The following is a 21562-nucleotide window of genomic DNA, read 5'->3' as shown; positions in this document are numbered from 1 at the left end:
GATCATTATACATGGCAGCATTAACATATTGGTTACCTCCTCCCCTCAGAGCAGCAAGGACAAGAACTAGCACTGTGAAATTGGTCTAAATGGATCCACCTCCATCCCATCAGGCAGTCTCTTTTTCTTGTCCTTCACAGCAGTTTGGTCTGCTCTAGCATGTTTAGAGATTTATTTTATGCTCAAAAGGCCAACATTTTTGTAGGACCACCAGAGTTCAGTCTCTAATCCTTGGAGACCCAGCAAACAGCACATTTGTAAGAGTTTTCTTTCTGGGTACCCCCTTTAGTGACCAGGGGGGGGCTGACCTAATTCTCTCCCAGAGTAGATGACAAGGATACATACTGCCAATCCAAGGCTCAGCCTGATTCTATGAAGACTCGGTAAACAGCACAAACATAATGAGGGGAGGGGAGGGCAGGTCAGCCCTCCCCCCCCCAAAAAAAGTTTTCGAGTGGCTTGGCGTCGCTAGCAAGGAGTGCTGCTGAAATGCTCCCTGCATGGTTTTAGTGCCTGCTGCACAGGGTTTTTGCATCTAATGATGTGTTGTGCTGCCAGGGGACAGTTTCCTGGTGTCCCCAGATGCAGGACACCAAGAAACTAAAGCAGTACAGTGTAACAGCATGTTAAAATCAGGACACCTCCTGAGGCATGCTGCCTGGGTGTAACATTTTTATGTATACCACAATATGCAGGGTCTGGAATTCGTTTTCCCCCAGAGCTGATGAAAAATGGCATATAGCAGGGCTAGGCACTCCAGATATTGTGTACTACCATAATACTGGCAAAGCATCAGGGGAGATGTAGTCCACAATATCTGTAGTGCCTACCCCATGCAGTTTAAGCTGTCAGTTGTACAAATCACCATTTTCTGTTGAAATAGGCCTGCAGCAGTCCATCTGTCTTTAAGGACTGTATTTTGTTTTTTTATTAAAGCTCAGGTAAGTACATCAGTAGTTTAGATTTCCAACTAGTATAGATACCTGTTTTTCTGTTCTTTCATGTGCTTACTTTACGGCTGTCTTCTTACAAATAGGTCACATTTAGTTTATAGTTCAATCTTCGCATGTAATAAAAGAGTGCTGCCAATAGATTTACTTGTATCAAGTTTTGCCTGAATACAACATTCCTAAAGACAGAGAAGAGGCCAATACCCACGGTAAGTGACAATATGGGTTGGACTATTTGTTCAGTAATTGCCTGGCCAACATCTTCATTTTTTTTTTTAATTCTTTATTTTGGTTGTGCACTGATTGAACAAACAGCCGGCCTGTGCCACAACAGCGACATCCGGTAGAGTAGGTAAACATTGGCATAATATGTTATGGCATTAGATATACAGGCACATTTTTTTTTTTATATTGTTTGAAAACAGTAGTTCAGGATCACGTTTGTTTTTAACTATGGTAATATACTACGCTTGACATGAAGAAAGCTAGATGAGTATATTGCTGATAAACGATAGGTACTAATTGTAGACATGTTTTGATGAGGGCAGTATGATAAGACAGGTTTGCCATGCCACCACAGTGAATGCAGACATTTCAAGAAGCAGGAGACTGTGGCATGTACTGCACATTTTTAAAAAGGATAAACTGGTTAATGCATATTATGTCACTTAACAAGAGAACAGTAAGCCTGGTTATGACATACTATATGGAGTGACCTTAACTCAGTCGAGTGTAGTTTGATCATATTTAAGTCACACATTTTGCACGTAACAGGCATAGTTAAGCAGGTATGTCATCTAATCAAGTTAAGTAGTCAATATGTAACGCTGCTTGATTGGTTAAGCTCGTGTATCTGTAATAGGCTATGCGGTATTTTTTGGCAGCCAGAATATGAGACAAGTCGATTGAGAACCCTGAAATACAGTTCTAACATTAGTGTGGGCTATATTAACAACAATTATGCAGTGTTTGCTGCCATGTAAGAGTGTGTGAGTTTAGCTGAGGGCACAGGTTTGGTATTGCCAAAACATGAAAGATGCCTATCAATATGCTGGAGTGTCTGCTCTAAACACAAAACATTCTTATAAGCAAGATTATGACTAGTTCAGCTGAAGTGAGGAGACGAGAAATTGGAGTCTTAATGTGAGAGCCACGCTGCTGAAGACAGTGTGTTTTCAGGCTTGCCGGATCCCCTGGATCCCGAACTGTCCTGCCGCCGACCTGTGAGTAATGTGAGCCGGATCGTGATGGGAGGGTGAGTCCCGTATCTGTGGGGCGTCGTGTGTCTCTGCCCGGAGGATGAGGGAAGCGCCGGGACCCCGCTGAAGGCCTCTGTGCTTTCAATCTCGATGGAGGTGGGTTGTTTGATGAGGTCCGAGGGTGCATGCGGATGGCTGTAGTTAGGAGCTGTGCCGTTATTGTCAACGGTCTGCCCTGGTTTCTGCCGGTACGGGTGTGCAGCTTGTTTGGGCTTTGGTTTTGGCGCCATTTCGTATGGCCTCCGCCATCTTGAATTTGGTAGCTGGATTGCGGGTCTCGGCGGCCCTGTTACTTCATCTGGATTGCTGTGCGGTGGTCTGGTTCTGAGGGTGGGGACCGGGATCACCCCCCCGGTCCAAAGGGGGGGGTACGGAGCCGGTTCCCCGCGGGCTGACATGTGACTCAGCGCTGTTTGACAGGACAGCGGGGCAGCGGCCGTCCGCCCCGTTCACTGCCAGTGTAGGCCTCGGGAATGTCAGCGAGGAGTCCTCCTCCAGGGGACTGAAGCCCTTAGAGCCAGCCTCACCCTGGATCCAGAGCCCTCTACCCACTGAGGGCCACCATTGCCGGTCGGTTTTATATAATTAATCATGTTTTTTCATGCTTATCTGGGCTTAGGTAGCAGGAGCTGGTCCCGCTTGCGACCATCCAGCTCGGCGGTCCGGCCCCGCCCCCCATCTTCATTTTTTTATAACTACATTTCTTTCTCCATCATTACCTTATCTCTGTAGCAGAAATAATGTTTGGTTTGGTTGAGCGCTCATGTCTCTCACAGAGACATTATGCTTATATGACTGCAACCCAATAAATTTTGTCTGAATGGTATAATTTCTTTGAAAAAGAAAGAAGAATCAAAAATATTGTTTTACAAAGATTTTTTTAACTCATTAGATAATAAAGAAAAACAAGATAGCGAACATTGTATTTAATAAGATTAATATACATTATCTAGAGTCCACGGCCTTGGGGGTTAAAGATCTTCATGTATCCAAGGATGCCACTGGTGATACATAGCTGATGCGTTTGCCTGTGTTATTCGTAATGTCTTACAGGGTTGATATCAATTTCACAAAAATGAACAGGTCCATCTGGTCAGTAAAGGGTTAAATCACACTAACAGCCTTCTGTAAGCTTCAGCTTTGCTTTTTATACTGAAGGGCATGGCTGTGATGCATCATTTAGATGGGGTGTTCATGAACGTAAAAGAGCATATGGTTGAGATGCCTCCCCCTATACTGTTAAATTACCCATTCAAAAATGGGATGCATGCTGGGTTTTGCCAACAATGTCATTTCATTTGCACATTCTACACCATTACATATTTTTCCTCATCTTTCCTTTCTTAAACCCGCTGCTCTTCCCCCTGCCAAATGCAGTTCTCTTCATATCATGAACACCCTGTTTTGTTCTTTTCTTGAGTTGCTTCATACCACCCTTCTGCAGGAACCGCTGCTTTTCCTGGATCTTTCTCTGCTTAAGAATTTGTTGTTTGCTGCGCAACTCAGAACGAGGCTTTCCATGAGGTCCAGGGGTTTCATTACGAGGTCCTCCTCGAGATTTACTGTGTCCACCTTGAAAAAGAGTGTTGACAATGTAAGCCATAATGGTTTAAAACTATTATCATTGTTCTTCGTGATATTCCATTTGCTACCAAGAATGTAAAATCTAGTTTTAACAATGCTACTACAGCTCTTCTGACCCAATGATGCGATAAATTTAACATTTCGAAAGCCAAATCTTTACCACAGGATGCAGAACACCTTTGCCTTGAAGACCACATGATACACTAAGGATCTTAGAATATGAAAAACAATGTTAACACGGTTTAATATGTTAATTTAGAGAATCCAAGCAATGAGGAATGTGGCTCAGATAGGACTGAATTTAGCATCTTTGCTTTGAAGAGAAAACCCTGGTCCATATATAGTGATCCCTGATAATGAATTTCTTGTTTACTAAAGAAGAAACACAAGGTATCACCAGTCTTTTTGCACCTTAACAGGACAGTGATGTTTTCTTCTAAAACACCTCAAACTCTGATTTAACACCCACAATGCTTCCAAGTTTCCATCTCCAGTGTACAACATAAATGCAAAAAATAAATATTTAAAATTCACAGGAACCCGTATTCTCCAGTCATGAAAAAATAAGCCCATTTGACATTATGCCTATATTTTTAGACAACTGTAGGTCTCCAAAACAAATTAGTTTCTCTATGAGAAGCATTTGACTGGATAAACACAGTGCTTGCCGAGCATGTGCTTCTCATCCTCGATACTTCTCTATAAGAAGCACTGGATTAGACGAGAAGACAAAAAGAAACAGCCTCCATGAAGCCATAATGAATGAGTTTTGGCACTGGTTAAAAGGGTAAATAAAACCCTTTTGAGTCATTAGCCTTTACGTTTCTTCTCCTACATGTTGTTACAGAATTATTCACTTAAAATCTGACTTGACTTGTAGGATACCACGCCTATGCAAAACTTGCTGGGACTGATAACTCAATTTGGTTATGTTGGACTTATGTTGACTGGTCCTCTCCCTTGTTTTGTGAAGTTCCACACCTATAAATCCAGCCACATGGGCGATGTGAAGGTGTATAAAACCAGATCTTCTAATTATTGAATCACAATTTCTACAACTTCTGTGGATCTGTTACACTTTTTTTTTTTTCTTTCTTTAAGCTTCTTGAATCTTACCAAGTATACCCTTGTCATTTGACCATTCATATTTAGTATATCTTTTCTGCATTGTACTGGATCTCAATACCTGGGTGCAGCCATTTTGCTTTAATCTGCCCATCATGTCTGATGTTTGGTCTTTTGTGGGATGTCTTTTACTTATGGATAAGTTTGACTGGTAATTGAAACAGAACTTTGCTTTAAGCTGCACTCATTGTCAACGTGACTCCTATACATCCTTTTTTATGACAATTAGAGCTCTCAGAAAAAAGCAAGCTAAAGTGTTTCATATGTTTAGTGTTTTCCTTCAAACAGGGAAATGCCACTATTGGCTTCACCATTTAAAAAAAGAAATGTAATTTAATTCTTCTAGTACCAAAGTGCTCCCCAATTCCTGTGATTTCTTTTTTTTTTTAAACTCCTTTAAAAGATAACAATGAGGGAATGTTTATATTATTCAACTCCTTGTTCAAAGGTTGGTTGGTTGTTTCCTTTTTAACAAATGCCAGTGTGCAATATTCCTTAGTGGCAGTATTAAACTCGGTCACCAAGTAAATTTAGTCAATTTTTCTGTCTATGTTTAAACACAGTTAGGCTATTCCTTTGCATATTTCATAGTTCTTTTTCTTTATTTAGAAAGTCATCTAGGTACTGTCTCTTAGAATTTGAGACATCTCAAATAACACAATGATCACTTATGCTTCATCCAAGACTAATCTAATCCCTTGAATTTATTGGATGTTTGGCAAAAAGCAAGTATTTTAGGGTGGAAACTTTTGCATTGTAGGAAATTATTATTGTTCTATGTGTTTTACAAATTACTAGCCAGACTGTGCCCTTCTTTATAGGTAAGAATATCTTTAAAAAATATATTCTCCCCAAGTTGAAATGCAATGTGAATGTAGTAACAATTTTCTCAAATATGTGAACAAAATCAAGCAGTTTCCTTGTTTACCTCTTCCCTTTCTGTGGGTCACACCACCCTGTCTTTCATCATCTTCAGAATCCTGATCATCAATTTTATATTTCTTCTTCCAATCCTCGTAACTATAGACAGTGATGTAAGGTAAAAACTGGAAACGGACACTGCGAGCAAGGAGCTCTAGAGATCAAAGCATGCCCATCTCCTACAAAACGTATGCTAGCAATGTCATCTTTAACACTCTTTCTTTAAACTTTAGATTATTAATACTTAAAGTGTACATCACGGTACACACCTCTTCGACTAACTTTCAAGACCGCCACATTTCATCAACATATTGTGCTAAAAGGCTAGCAAGTGTACAGATTTTTATTTAATGCTTTATAAATGTTTAGCCTCTCCCACACCTGTCAATCAATTCTCAGCATTAAAGGGACTCTCCAGGCAGAGAATTTTACTCACCTGGTTCCAGCGCCAGGAGCCTCGTGAAGACGCGCCCCCTATTTCGTCAAAATTACGAAATAGGCGGGCGCGAGCAATCAGACACTTCCATTTGGAAGAGTCATTGCTCCCTTGTGCGCATGCGCGACTTTACCGCACATACTTCATAGGGCGGCATTCATGCCGTCCTCTGAAGTCCTGAGCGCATTACGGCACTTTGCCCGCCCCCTCTCCTCTGCTGACAGTCAAGAGAGAGAATGCGCGCACACAGTGCCTTCTCTCTCCTGCACACGTCAGACGTATTTTAATATGTCTGACATGTACAAGGCCTTTAGGGCCCTACATGATAGGAAGTCCCTCTGGTGGCCGTCTGAGTGACGGCCACTGGAGGTATTCCTATCAATCAATGTAAACACTGTATTTTCTCTGAAAATACAGTGTTTACATTAGATTGCCTGCAGGGAGCTATAGATCTCGCCTGAACAAATACATTAAGCTGTAGTTGTTCAGGTGACTATAGTGTCCCTTTAAATTTGTATGAAGGTATCATGCTGGTCCAAGGTGAGGACTGGGTGACAGGGTGAGTGGGCTAAACAGGTGGTTCTCCTGCTGTATAAATAAATAAAGCCATTACGTCAACAATGCCAGTTGAAACAAAGAGGTGGTGGAGGGTAATAATCACTGAAAATGGCAGCGATTAAGAAATAGGCAGCAAATATGTATATTATGTACACGGTATATTTATATGCTTCAGGAGCGGTTATTTCATTTATCACTATGATAAATTATATATGAACTGCATTGGGAGATGTGAAATGTTACATGGTAAGTGGATCTTTAACTTGACAAACTCACTTTAAAAGAAAGCTAGTTTAAATTTAAAGAATAATTAGTGCTGAAGACTCTAAACCTAGGACCAAAACCTGCATACAGAACTACAACTGTGACACATTTATGGGAATACAAGTTATTCAGGGAGAGATAATCTAGATTGATCTCTTACCAGGTGGAATGAATACACATTTGCTGTGTACCAGGGTAGTAACATGTCACACAGCTTACAGGTCTGGCTCCCAAACACATGCTATCTATTCAAGGCCACTTCTAGCAGTATAATGAAAAGTACTTGAGTATACAGATCATCATGTAATACTGTAAGCTTTTAAAATGTGAGTGACTTAAAGGATACATATTTTTCTTATATGAGCTGCTGATGAGCCGACCACTCTCAGTCTTGATTTTCTTCTTATCACTTTGTCCACCTGTTCCAACAAACTTCTTCTTCTTACGATCCCTAAAAGTAAAAATGTTTGCATCATAATTATTCTTTAAAACTGGCATATTAGTTCATCAAATTGAATAGGCTCTTTAAGTAAAAAAAATACCCCTACCAATAATTTTGCTATCCATGTCACAAAGTGATAATCTGACAGGTTTTCTATATTCAAAACCTAATTTATATAGCATTTACTAAAGCCTTTATGTAGCAACAAGAGACAAATATATCATGTGATGGTATATATAAGATTTTTTTTCAGACTTGCATAATATCTGTAATTGTCTAACTTAATTTTAAATAATTTCTCATTCAATCTCGGTGAAAATGAAGCCTAGAACTACAGAACCAGGAAAGTCTAAACTATTTCTTGTATTCTTAACAACAACAACAACAACAAAAAAAAAAAGAAATAATAAAATAACAGATTTTTAGTTAGGACCAAATGAGGAAATATTGTAGTATATGCTCTGTCTTTCAGAACAGGAATATTGTAGAATTGCCAAGTTTCATACAGCCATTGAAATAAGTGATAAATGAAGCCAACAATTTGTTCTCCCTACTCCCCCTTTTCCACTAGAACAGGTGACCGAAAACAAAATAAATCAATTTGTATTGACTCCAGAGTAAAGAGGTGCTAAAGAGGTGCTTTAACTCCAAAGGGGATGTGTTTTCTAGAATAGTTACTAGCACTTCTTTAAAACAGGTTTATGAAAAGGTCACTTTGCTTTCACAATAACTTACCATTTCAATATCTGCTTGTTCTTATTTAGATCCTCTGTCTGGTCTCCCATTAAATCAAGCACCGCCCCTGCTGCCGCTTTCTCAAAGCTGTTGTTTGTGATGCTGAGCCTGGGGAGACAGAGGGAAATACTTACTTTATTAACAGACATGCCATGAAATATTCACAAACTTCTCTAATGTCTACAAATAATCTTTCATCCTTGTAGAAAACAAGATATTAAGGATCCTTTAAGAAGGAGACAAAAATCTCCAGGTTATTCGGACAACGGAACACTTGATTCTCACATTTTTCAGCTAGAACATGTGATATATTAACAGTCCTCTTTTCTCAGTACCTGATGGACATTTCCCTGCTTCTGAACATGTGCGGTCTGTCAAAATAGTATCCAGACAGAACAACTACTAAAATAGCAACCAGTCGGACTAAGTCAATGCTTCAGTGTGGAAAGAGACACTCGGAGCTGCTTTAAAGGCCTGAAGACTGGGCAAATGTCTAATTGGTTTGGGAAAGACATTCTATTAGAACAGTGCAACCATAGCCAAGCCTTGCACGTGAGCATTGAAGGTGTGAATGCAATCACACAATTGATGCAATTATTCACTAAAGATGAAGGGCAGGATAGGGTCATTTTATCAGTAAGAATATGCAGACTAGGGCACTCTTTTGTAGACATTTGAATTTTAAATTTGAACCTTAAAGCAAATGGGGAGCCAGTGAAACTGGCTGTAGTATTCAATATGAATTATATACAAGTGGTCAATATGGGCATGAGTAAGATCAATGAGGATCATTTTGCGGTAGTTAGGAAGAGAGATAATCAGAGCGTGGACAAGCATTAGGACTGCACTAGGTGTCAAGGGGCAGGTACCAGTATTCAGTTTTGAGATGAAAGTAGTGAATGTGAAGATTGACAGAATGTGGAGACTTCCTGAGAAGTCAGCGTAAAAGAGGATGCCAAGTGACAGAGAACTTTTAAAGATTTACTGAACTGCAGAGTAGCAGAATTTGGACCCTGTTTTCATTACAGTATTTGCAAAATCGATGGTTATATTGATTGATATATATGCCAACAATATGATGTCTACATTTGAACATGTTAACATCCTTTGCTTCCAATAGCATGTTCTAGATCACTTTAAATGTGTCTGTATTATATTGCAGCACATTGGAGGTGGAGGAAAGAAAATATACACATGTTGCTGAAAGCACCAGATTTCCAAGTTTCCAGCTAAACCATCAGGGTAAAGATCACACACACTGTCTATTTTACACATGTTTGCAGAGTTCTAATTGACTCAGATACAACTGTAGCCTTGTTTGCACGTTAGCTATGCTAGAAAACTCATGCACATTCTTACCCGCGTTCACTATCAAAGTCCTTTGGTTTGTAAGGAATGTAGAAGTCAGACTCTTGGGAACTTGAACCTTTTACTTTCTTGCGACCTTCAGGATCATCGGTGTCCTTCCTCTTCCTTTTCCCAACCACTTGTGAGAAGACACCCTGAATTCAGAAACCAAAATTAGTATCATAGGGTCACAAAGAAGAAAAGACAAAGAAAATTAACAGACACAGCTTTGAAATTTTCATACCTCAAAATTTTCTTCATCACTCTCCTTCATGGATGGGACACTTTGTCTCCTGCTGGTTGACGCCTGTACTTTTTCACTTGATTTTTCATCTTGCAGACGCTGAAACTTGGCAATGACACCCTTGTCCTGACTGCGTTTAGCTCTCATCACCTCGCTGGCTGTGGTCTTATTGGTGGCATTAATTTCAAAGATGGTCTGGAGAGAGAAAGGAAGAGGTTTGTTATTTTATGCTCAGATAGACCAGAATGCACGGTGAAATGCAACATCACTCACCGCTTTAGATTTATAGGCTTTTATGCTGTCAACAAACTTTAGTCTGTGCAGCTCTTCTGAACCAAGAAGAGACCCTGAGAAAGGAAGAGAAGCAAAGCAATTACTAAAACAAAGATTAAATGCAATCCAGAGGATATTAGAATTACTGGCCTGCAAAACAGTAATGGCCAAGAACAAAAAAAAAATAAAAAAAATTCACAGAGTATGTAAATGTCCATTCAATCAGGAAATAGAGAGAGAGAAAAGTGGGTAACTGCAAAAGGCATAAGATGACACTTACAGAAGATGGGATGGATACCCAGCTGGGCATAATTAGCATCCTTCACCCGTTTAATAGATTCAGAAGCTGGGGCTGGTCTAGATTTGCAGTAATGTTTGTATGCATTCTCAACTACATGATTGAGGTTCTGAAGATCTAGAGATCGCTCCCGGTCAGTAACAAGCAAAGCGTCTTCATCATCAATCACACATTGAGGTACTCGCCCCAACATTCCATCAGTGTCTGCATCTAGAGGTGGAAGGCAAAATTTAAATCTTCTGCATAAAGAATGATAGATGTATTAGTAATATAAAAAAATGTAATATTTACCTGTGTCTGTTCCCAGATCTCCTGCTAGTTTCAGGGGTCGCCCCAGGAAAAGATGAAGGTCATAAACATATGGAGTTTCATCGATAGCAACAAGAGAGTACGCGGTACCACTTCGTCCGGCTCTAGCCACACGTCCTTTTTTGTATGAGAAATAGCAAAGTGTAAACAAAACAAATATGAATTGTTTATAAAGTAACACCAATCTTTACTCCCCACTTTAAAGCGTTCATTCCTTACCGACACGGTGCAAAAAAAGTTTTGGTTTCGGGGGGAAGTTGTAGTTGATGACATTGTCTAACATAGGGATGTCAATACCACGGGCAGCCACATCGGTAACTAACAGTGCTCGGACTTTCCCATGCAGGAACAAGCCCAGGTTGATCTTCCTAGCAGTCTGATCCAGAGAGCTGTAGATGTGCGAGCAAGGAATTCCTTGCATGTCCAGCATCTGAGAAGGTGAAACACAGAAAGGTGGAGATATAAGGTTAACAAAACAGGAGACTGCTTGAAATATTAAGAATAATTACAGGCTAATCATTTTCTTTTAAGGACTTTTTAACAAGGGCAGAGGGGGTTGATAACAGATGTTTTGATACGACATAGGCTTACAAGAAACTACATATCTTGCAAGGAACCTTCCTTTTTTTTTTTTTATTGCTTTAGTGCCAAGGAATTAATAAATAAATAAAAATACATTCTCAAAGACACATATTTCTACCAAACTGAGAATCATTCTGACCAATCTATGAATGCTTCCTGCCAGCACAGTGACTAACTGCAAGGATCACTGTAGAGAAGTCTGTAATTTGACACACTGTGCAACACAACAAACACAAAGAACAAAGTGAGATTCACTAAAGACACTTTGTTATGGTTTCATATACATATGTTAAAATGTTGCAAGGATTTCCACATCTTTCTCAGTGACACCAGCTCATTACATACAGTTCTGGTACACTGTTTTATACAGCACTTTTCCCTTACTTAATCAAAGGGACACTATACCAGCCTTGCACTAATGAACATGGTGTGAAATAAAAAGATGGAACAAGACAGGAAAGGTACTAACCAAGACAGAACTGGCAATATCACTTTTCACATGATCAATTAGTAGCGTACATTTAAATAAGCCTTTATTTACACCAGTAACACCAATCTGCCCGCTTACCAGTCTCAGATATTCAGCATGGTGTTTGGTAGCAACAAAGATCACAGTTTGTTCCTGAGGCTTCACCACGCAGCGCAGAAGATGTAAAAGTACTGCAGGTTTATCCTCTGCACGCACATGAAGAAATGATAACTTTAAAGGGTTTGAGAAAATAAATAAAATATTAGTTTTAGGTCTGCTAGGGTATACATGGATTCTGTTTCTCATTATTATAATACCTTACCTTCAGCTGGTCACTTAATTTTGAGTCAACATCTAGACGGATTAGCACGGGCTCAGTAAGACCTACAGGAGTCAACACAAGAATAATCAGTTGTAGAAATTAGACCCAGGCAAAGTACATTATTTAGAGACACTGTATTGCACCATAGAGCAAAAATTCAACCCTAAACCCAGTGGTATCTAGCAGTGTAAAGCAAAACAAATATGACACAAATATTTCCATATACAGGAAGTACGGTACTCACCAGCCCGCGCAAACTCAAGCAGCATCTTAGGAAGGGTGGCAGAGAAAAGCAAACTTTGACGCATTTCTGGGAGTCGAGATATAATTTCCTGCAGCTGCTCTGCAAAGCCCATCTCAAAAAGTCTGAAACAGGAAAACCAGAGAGTAAGAATGAGATGATGGCTTCCATTGTTTGTGCGATGGCAGGACAAACACTGAATGTCACTGACCTGTCAGCTTCATCAAACACCACATATTCTACACTGCGTAGTTTCAAGTTCATTTCCACAGCGACATGCATAAGACGACCTGGTGTGGCAATAATACTGTAGACACAACAATGTAGAAATCATGATGAACTTTGGAAGACTCAAAGAAGCAGCATTAAAACAAAATCAAATATAATGTCTGATTTCACATTTTATAGCATCCGCACACAAATTAGGGGCGTCCACCCAATTATTGAAGTATATAAATACACGCACACCATCTCTAGATCTGGTGACAAAATAAAAATAAAAGCAACTCATACTCACATATCAGGATTCTCATGTAGAGCAGCAAATTGATCTTCCATTCTATCAGGAGAAAAAAAGACATGCATATTAGAGCAACACACTAACAATCCGTATTTGAATGCCATAGCCACAAATCCCTCTATGGCTCCTGGAGATAGTTTGTTCTGTCCTAATTCATCTTCATTCAAATACCTTTATGGTATTGTTCTTATTTTGCATCTTCTAAGCTGCCTAAGGATGGAATTCTACACAAACATGTATTCCTGACCCTATAGTGTTAGAAACACTACTTAGACCCTCTTTAATATTGCTAAAGGTCACCTTACTTCCAGCGCCGCGGAAGTGTGCCGGCGCTGGCCCCGCCTCCTTGGCTGACATCATCAAAATGGATGATCTCAGCCAATCCAATGCTGAGGTTGTCCATTTTGATCATCTCAGCCAAGGAGGTGCGGCGGAGTCAAATGCTGCACTGGCCAATCAGCATCTCGTCATTGAAATTAAATCAATACATATCTATATGGAAAGTTCAGTGCATCAATGCAGAGTGTGGAGATGCTGAATGTTAGTGCAACCCAGGAAGCACCTTTAATGGTTGTCTGAGTGACTGTCACTGGAGTTGTCCGTAGACAGCACTGTAAACATTGCCTTTCTTTGAAAAGGCAGTGTTGAAAGCAAAAAGCCTGCAGGGATCGACTAGACTTACCAGAACAACTACATTAAGCTGTAGTTGTTCTGGCGACTATAGTATCCCTTTATGGATTTAAACAAACATTCTCAATTCTTTATATAAATGCATCAGAAAAAGACATCACCCAAAAATAATATCATTGCTTTTAAAAAAATATATATATATTTTAATGCATTAAGTGGTGAAGATTTTGCTTTTGAAACTCTAGTGTTACAGTACCAACCACATTCCTAGTACCAAACCTAAATTTGTACATCACTATAATGAATGCACATGCGCTATGCAAATGCTAAAAAAAAAAAAAAAAATGACAATGGCTAGACCAAGTGGAATTGGAAGACAACAAGCTACGAAGAAGTGTGGAGAGAATGTAAAGCTCTCTTACATAAACCTATATGGGGGAGAAGGATTGGCTAAGAGAGATGTATTTCCTAGTTTAGATGTATCAAAGCCCACAAATTTGGAACAAACAAGGCCCCTTTGGTTAGTTAGTTTTTATTTAATAGACAATTTTTGTCTATTTCTCACGTTGGGGTTAAGCCCCTGGAGTCTCCTTGCGGTACTGAAGACTAGGGGTTACACCCAGCACTATTACCTTAGGGTAGAGTGCGTGGGTTTGTACTCACTGTCTTCTATCCTTTTCTGTCCTAGTTTTTATTTAATGCATTATCTCCTCCCAGGGAGTGTCCCTTTGAAAGAGCATGAACATTAATTACCAATAAGTAATTACCAATAGTAGTTGCACAAAAATGGCATTGGTTAAAAAGGGTTACTGAAAAACATATAGAATTTCCATAATAAGCAGTCACTCGGCTTACTTGTCTCCTCCTAAGATAAGGGCTGTTTTCAGACCAGTAAATTTTCCGAGCTGCAAGAGAAGAATGAAAAATACTTTAAAAGGAATCTACCTGCTGAGATGGGAAGCACCAAATTCGTTGTGTTAACACAGTATGTGAGGGAGAAGGAAGTGGTGCTTAGGGAGCAGCAGAAAAAAATTGTCTAGGATGTAAAGGAGAGTAAAGTGGTTTGTTTTTTTACAGCAATACATCCTAATTGAGCAACTGCATTGTATCCGTGCAATAAAAATAAAATGTCCAAGGTGGAGCCAGGTGACATGAACAATAAATAGAATCAATAGCAACTAGAAGAGGTAGTTGTGAGGGAGCAGCATTTTAAGACTAGAGAAAGGTGCAATAAGGAGTATGTGTATTGAAATTAACAGCGCAATAATGGTAAGAAGAGTAGCAGAACACAGGGAGCAGTGCAGTAATGGTGAAAATGGAACAGCAAGATACATTTCTGACTAAAGTTCCCATTACCTCTTTACAGAATTTGAGGGTCTGTAGGGCAAGTTCTCGAGTGGGTGACAATACCAGAGCACGGACTCCGGTCTGGGCACTGTGAGCCTTTAGCTTCTCGAACATAGGGATGAGGAAACAAGCCGTCTTACCACTGCCAGTCCTAGCCATCGCTACCACGTCTTTTCCATCCAAAATTACGGGTATCACCTGATTTATGGCGGTAAGAGTTTGTTATACGGGAAGAAATACACACACACACACTACAGAAAACACTAAAACAAGTTAAAATATAATGTGTTGCAGGTATGAGGTGAGGCTTTCTGCTTGTTTAATGTTACAGTGAAGTATTTAGCAGTTTTGAAAATATGTTATATGAAATCTATTTCTCATTCTGTACGTTATCTGACCTCGTCTTTAAACATATATAAAGACAAGATATGAAACTAAAATAACTAATCAACTTTTAGGAAAGAACAAATAGTTAGCACATTGCTAGATTAATTATGCCCAGACACTGCCCTGGACAGTAAACTGCACCGTTCCACCAACAATTCCTATTCTAGATCGCAGGACAGACAAAAACAGAGGGGAGGAATTTATAGTATCAGCCGGTGGGAATTGGTACCTGTCCATCTTCTAAGGCAAATACTGCTGGTCAGTACTGCCGCTATAACAAGAAAACAAGTGATCAATAAAAAATTTTAAATAAATAAAAAGTACTGATATTTAATTGTTTCATGTGTATTTATGTATCTTCTTGATATGTTGGTGTCTTTAAAAAAAATTGTGTAAAAGCTAAAGCGACTAATTTAAATATTTTTTGCTTTAAAAGCTACACCCATAGGGTGGAGTTGGGATTAGTCTCTCATCGCCTTGCTGGCTACACTCATGTGCTAGAATGGATGTCTCAAATCTTACCTTTCTTTGAATCGGTGTTGGAACTTTGTACCCTTTCTTCATCACTCCCTTAAAAACAGGATAACTAAGACCTGCAGAGCAAAAAGTAACCCATAGTCAACAGTCTCTTGTCCTCTACCAGCCATATATAATATGTATCATGGAGTAAGCTGCTACTCCTGTTGTCTAGATAAGACTTCATATAGATAATAAATAAGATCATCTCTAGGAATCAAACATGGCAGCCTTTTAATATGATGGGCATAGTGGCGATCAGATTTGGATCACAAATTTCTTACTTCACATGATACACTATAAAGTCCTGTAATTACGTGTTAAAGACATACCTGTCAAGAAAATGAGTGACAGAACATAATTTTGCTGTGTTAATGAGACCAGAGTAGACATTAAAAAGATTTTACATCACGTACCCATGGATTGAAACCCTCCAGACTTCTTTTTCTTCTTGTTCTGTGCTCGAACCATTTGTCGTGTTGTGTCAAGTTCTATATCAGAGTCAGCATCAGCTGTGGGGAAGGCTGGAAGGCGCTGCATGAAAAACATGTGGTAGCCAAGATGATTAGGTATCACAAACATATTTGAATTATGTTTAGGTTTATTTTTAGTTAATGCAAAATAGTTTCAAACAAAGCATATATTCTGGTGATAATGAGCCCTTGCAACATCGGGCAAATCTAAGCCAAGTGGCCGCAAACATTCTATGAATAAGCTTATTAGCTGAAGGGGTGAGGTTGCAGTGTGATTAGGGACTGTTCAAATAAGCCATCTGTGGATTGAGGTTCTCTAAAGGCAGTGCAAAGTTTTTGGAAGACCTGTCTCCACAGGAGATGAATGAGGGGCAGGCTGCTTAATCTGCAGCTCCTAAAACAAAGAGGGGAATGTGATGAACACATGTGTAATAACATGGATGGTAAGATTTGTCTTTTTGTTGATGACACAAAAATTTGCAGTAGGTTTGATGTTCCAGGAGGGATAAGTCAAATTGCAAAGGATGTAAGTAAACTAAAAAATGGTCAGTACTGTGGCAACTGACATTTAAAGTGGATAAATGCATCTTGGACGTAAAAACCCAAGGACAAAGTACAGAATATTTGATAGAGTCCTAACCTCAACATCTGAGGAAAGGGATTTAGGGGTGATTATTTCTGATGACTTAAAAGGTAGGCAGACAATGTAATAGAGCAGCAGGAAATGCTAGCAGAATGCTTGCTTGTATAGGGTGAGGTATTAGCAGTAGAAAGAGGGAAGTGCTCATGCCATTGTACAGAATACTGGTGAGACCTCACTTGGAGTATTGTACGCAGTACTGGAGACCGTATCTTCAGAAGGATATTGATACTTTGGAAAGAGTTCAGAGAAGGGCTACTAAACTGGTTCATGGATTGCAGGATAAAACTTACAAGGAAAGATTAAAGGATCTTAACATGTATAGCTTGGAGGAAAGACGAGGCAGGGGGGATATGATAGAAACATTTAAATATATAAGGGAATCATCACAGTAAAGGAAGAGAGTATACGTAAAAGAAGAAAAACTACCATAACAAGAGGGCATAGTCTTAAAATAGAGCTGCAAAGGTTTACAAATAATATCAGGAAGTGTTATTATACTGAGAGGGTAGTAGATGCATGGAATAGACTTCCAGCTGAAGTGGTAGAGGTTAACACAGTAAGGGAGTTTAACCCCTTAAGGACACATGACATGTGTGACATGTCATGATTCCCTTTTATTCCAGAAGTTTGGTCCTTAAGGGGTTAAAGCTGCACTGTCATGCCGAATCCCGTTTTTTTTTAACCCCCCTCCCGCCTCCACTACATCCAATTGACCCCCTAGTCACCCCCAAATACCCCTAAGCCCCCCAGATTACCTCTTTTTAAATCTTTATCTTCTGCCCCGATCTATATTCAGGGCGCCGCCATCTTTGTGTGGGTAGGTGAAATCCCTGTGGGACACGTCATCTGCCCACACTAGAAAGCCTGTGAGATTCCCGCACATGCCCAGTTAAACACCTGGACATGCAAACATGAATTTAATCTATTCATTCATTCATTCATCAGACAGACGAATGAATGAATAGAAAAATCAGACGAACAAACTAACACTGAGTATCAGTGTTCATTTGCTCGTTCGGTTTATTACAAGGAGGGAGCTACCGGCACGCAGATCCCTCCTTGTAATATGTAAAGATAGAAGCGGCAGGGAGCAGTGCTCCCCACCACTTCATAAGCCCCCCCGGTCCCCCCTCACTCTATGGGGGTCAATATGACCCCCATAATAGCACAAGGGTAATTAGCATCTCCCCAATGCCCCTACCCGCTATACCGCAAGTAGGGGCATGTCTACTAAACAGTGAGTAGCCTGTGGCTGCTCATGGTAGAACAAAATTACATAGATTACAATAAGGGGGCGGCGGACCTATTGTCCTCCCCCCCTCCCCCACCCTGAGCGGCGGGTGGGGGCCATGAAGATAATGAGGGGGGGGGGGGGAGACGGACCTACTGTCCTCCCTCCCAGGCCCCCACCCACCCCTGGGCGGTGGGTGGGGGCCCTAAATAAAGAGAGGGGGGGACCTACTGTCCTACCCGAGCCCCCACCCCTGAGCGGTGGGTGGGGGCCCTAGATAAGAATGGTGGGGGGGGACGGGGACCTACTGTCCTCCCCCCCGGCCCCCACCCCTGAGCAGAGGGTGGGGGCCCTAAAAAAACAATAAGGGGGGGGGGAGACCTACTGTGCTCCCCCCCTTGCCCCCACCCCTGAGCGGTGGGTGGGGGCCCTAAATAAAGAGAGGGGGGGGACCTACTGTCCTCCCCCAGCCCCCACCCCTGAGCGGTGGGTGGGGGCCTAAAAAACAATAAGGGGGGACCTACAGTCCACCCCCCCGGATGAATAGGATCGGAGTTTCATTCATTAGAATGAAATTGCGATCCGAACAAAGTGCCAAATCTAAAAGAAACGAACATACTGTTCTCATTCAGTTAGAACGCAATTCGTCAGTTTCGTCTAAAATGACAGGAAGCATCGTGGGAACAGGGAGGAAAGGTAAGGATCATGGGAAAATTGCTCTGACCAGCGGAAATGAAGCACACTTTGCTCCTCCGCTGGTCAAGCGGAGGAATCTTCCATAAGGCAAAGAGTCCCTACTTTTTCTTATGATTTTAAAGAAAACTAAAGAAGACAGGAAGAAAAGAATAACCGATCCTGAGAGAGGGGGAGAAGAGGAAGAGATTGAGGAAAGGTAAGTTCGGCATGACAGTGCCGCTTTAAGCATGCGTGGGATAGGCACAACGCTATCCTGGATATAGGATACTTATGAAAGTATTTAGAAAATTGGGCAGACAAGATGGGCCGAATTCATGCATGTATTCAATGGGGTGTATCTACTAAACAGTGATTTTATTTAGATTTTTTTTTTGGCAGTGGAGTGTTCCTTTAAGTCACAGGCAATTCTTACATAAGCAAAGTGATCATGTTATCTTCATATAACACTACCCTCACCCTTGCTACACAATCCTACTTTTCATCTCGTTAGTTCATGCTCACGCAACCCGAGGCGTCTCTTTAACCCCTTAAGGACCAAACTTCTGGAATAAAAGGGAATTATGACGTGTCAGACATGTCATGTGTCCTTAAGGGGTTAATACTTTCAACTCTCTCCTTCGCCCACCTCAAGCCACCCTTCAAACTGACCTTTCGTCAGATAGCCTTGCATGCTACTTTACCGAGAAGATCGAACAATTAAGGAAAGAATTTCCCCCCTTTCGCAACCCTACAGGCCTTCTCCCCAGCTACAGAACACATTTTAAGCTGCAGCACAGGTTCATGTTCTAGTAATCTCTCGCATGGACTACTGTAATTCTCTCCTAATTGGTCTCCCAGAAGCCATACTGCCCCCCTACAATCTGTGATGAATGCTGCTGCCAAGCTGATCTTTCTCTCCAGTCGCTCCTCTCATACCTCACCCCTCTTTGGATCCTTACACTGGTCTCCTGTACTCTACAGGTGTCAATTTAAAATACTAACCCTTACCTATAAAGCTCTAACCAACTCTAGCCCCTCTTACAATTCTTCACTGATTCATAGGTATGCCCCCTCTCGGTCTCTCCGCTCTACTCCTGTCTGCTGCTTGCACCCTTACTACAAAGTCACACCTGCAAGAATTCTCACAGGCGGCTCCTTTCCTTTGGAACAGCTTGACTACCCCTGTCAAACTCTTCCCCAATCACTTAAGAAGTCCCTCAAAACCCATCTTTTCAGGATTGCTTATGGCCTCCAAAAGTAACTTCTATCTCTCAAATCTTCCTCTCACGCTCTCTTAAAGAGCCACACTCACCTCCATTTCTGCTACTTTCCCACCATGTCTATTTGCTGTCCCCTTTAATACCCTTCCTATTGTGTTTTTATACCCCACCTCCTCTAGATTGTAATCTCGTTTAAGCAGGGTCCTCCACTACCTATTGTTCCTGTTACATTTTGTTATTGTCTCATTTGGTAAATTCCCCTCTTATTGTAAAGCGCTAAGGAATTAGCTGGCGCTATATAAATACCAATACAATTTAATCCCTGGCAGGTCATTATTGTAGTTTATAAAAATCATGCTCAGGGTTAAGGGTGATGGGAGTTTGCACCCAGACCACTTCAATGAGCTAAAGTGGTCTGGGTGCATACAGTGTCCCTTTAAATTTGCTGTATTTCTGTACATCTACCCTGAATTTATACAGCTTAGTCTCCAACATAAGATAATGCAAACACAAGTTGACGCAATGACCTAAAATATAGCCAGTTTCAGAGCAGTTCTTTATGCCGTAATTAGTGGACCATTTATTTACCACTTCATCTTGTTCTGACATCCCAACTTGGACATCAAACTCCCCTGTGTCACTGTCATCGCCATCTTGGTTTTTAGGAGGTTTTCTTCCCCGGGATCCTTTGCGCTTCTTGAATGCCATTTCTATTTGGAGATAGACATTTTTTATTAGTGTGAGGGAAAAAAAAAGTCACCATAATGCCACAATCATTATAGTTTGCCACCTAGAAGGCCCCATATAACACAGTTCACCAGGAAACACTCCAATTAACCATTAAGTCAAAGAAAACATTAAGGTCTTGCCCTTCGCCCATGTAGTAATCTGCCAATAGACATCCTAATACAACTTCTGGTGCTTTTAATCCGCAGCATAATGATACTTTGGGGCTGCAGACCACGACTGTAGTTGCTTAGTGGCCCCAGGGTGACTTGCTTCATTACTAGCCCTCCGCTGTGGTCACTATGTGCAGTGTTCCATACAAAACCTGCATTATGCCCTATGTGCTCCACAGCCCAATCTGTGTGTTGCCGGAAATCTGCGTAAGGCTGTGTGTAGCTGCGTGTGATAGGAGTTAAAATGCAGCCTGTGTATCCTATTGTGGGTCCTTCTTTTAGTAACTTTCCTCTCTTCCTTCTACGCTGTTTGCGCTCAGTATTTAGATTTAGTCTAAGTACAGCACAGTCCCTACCGCCCGCATTTAATAACTAACAGGATAATCCCCCTTAACCGAACTTCCACTAACCTCCTGCCTCTATGGCACACACACGTGTCGCCTGTACACCCGGAAGTGATAGAACGTGGCTTCCTGGAGGATACCATTCGCACTTTCTCTATGGGGGAGTACTATACCCCGATTCTCTTTCCGTATTTCGATTTTAAGCCGTTTTCGCATTGTTTGACAGGCTGCGCTCACAGACAGTGGAGTGTGGATCGTTTTTATTAGTGGAATGTCTAAGCTGTTGTGATACAAAAACACAGAAATGGACAATAGAGC

General features: G+C 40.9%; 1 protein-coding gene across 2 annotated transcripts; it reads right to left on the bottom strand.

Annotated features, from left to right (window-relative positions):
* Positions 1 to 3120: 3120 nt before the first annotated feature.
* On the bottom strand, positions 3121 to 21348 carry DDX54 (DEAD-box helicase 54). 2 transcript variants are annotated; one of them, XM_063454716.1, is made up of 21 exons: positions 21311 to 21348; positions 20590 to 20711; positions 16176 to 16293; positions 15766 to 15836; positions 14866 to 15054; positions 14365 to 14414; positions 12877 to 12918; positions 12571 to 12666; positions 12363 to 12484; positions 12119 to 12180; positions 11896 to 12027; positions 10965 to 11175; positions 10728 to 10862; positions 10419 to 10646; positions 10139 to 10212; positions 9866 to 10060; positions 9634 to 9776; positions 8275 to 8382; positions 7444 to 7548; positions 5847 to 5938; positions 3121 to 3781 (listed from the first exon to the last, which is right to left on the bottom strand). In XM_063454716.1, the coding sequence occupies exons 2-21, from the start codon at positions 20707 to 20709 to the stop codon at positions 3525 to 3527; spliced, it is 2550 nt and encodes an 849-aa protein (XP_063310786.1). In that variant the 5' UTR covers positions 20710 to 20711; positions 21311 to 21348; the 3' UTR covers positions 3121 to 3524. The 2 variants fall into 2 exon arrangements, with proteins under 2 accessions (XP_063310786.1, XP_063310785.1); XM_063454715.1 differs by lacking the exon at positions 21311 to 21348 and adding an exon at positions 21053 to 21073.
* Positions 21349 to 21562: the final 214 nt, after the last annotated feature.

This window comes from Pelobates fuscus, chromosome 5 (assembly GCF_036172605.1).
Source record: "Pelobates fuscus isolate aPelFus1 chromosome 5, aPelFus1.pri, whole genome shotgun sequence".
Classification (NCBI taxonomy): Eukaryota; Metazoa; Chordata; class Amphibia; order Anura; family Pelobatidae; genus Pelobates; species Pelobates fuscus.
The sequence above is the reverse complement of the archived record's forward strand: the minus strand, read 5'-3'. Positions and strand labels throughout refer to the sequence as shown.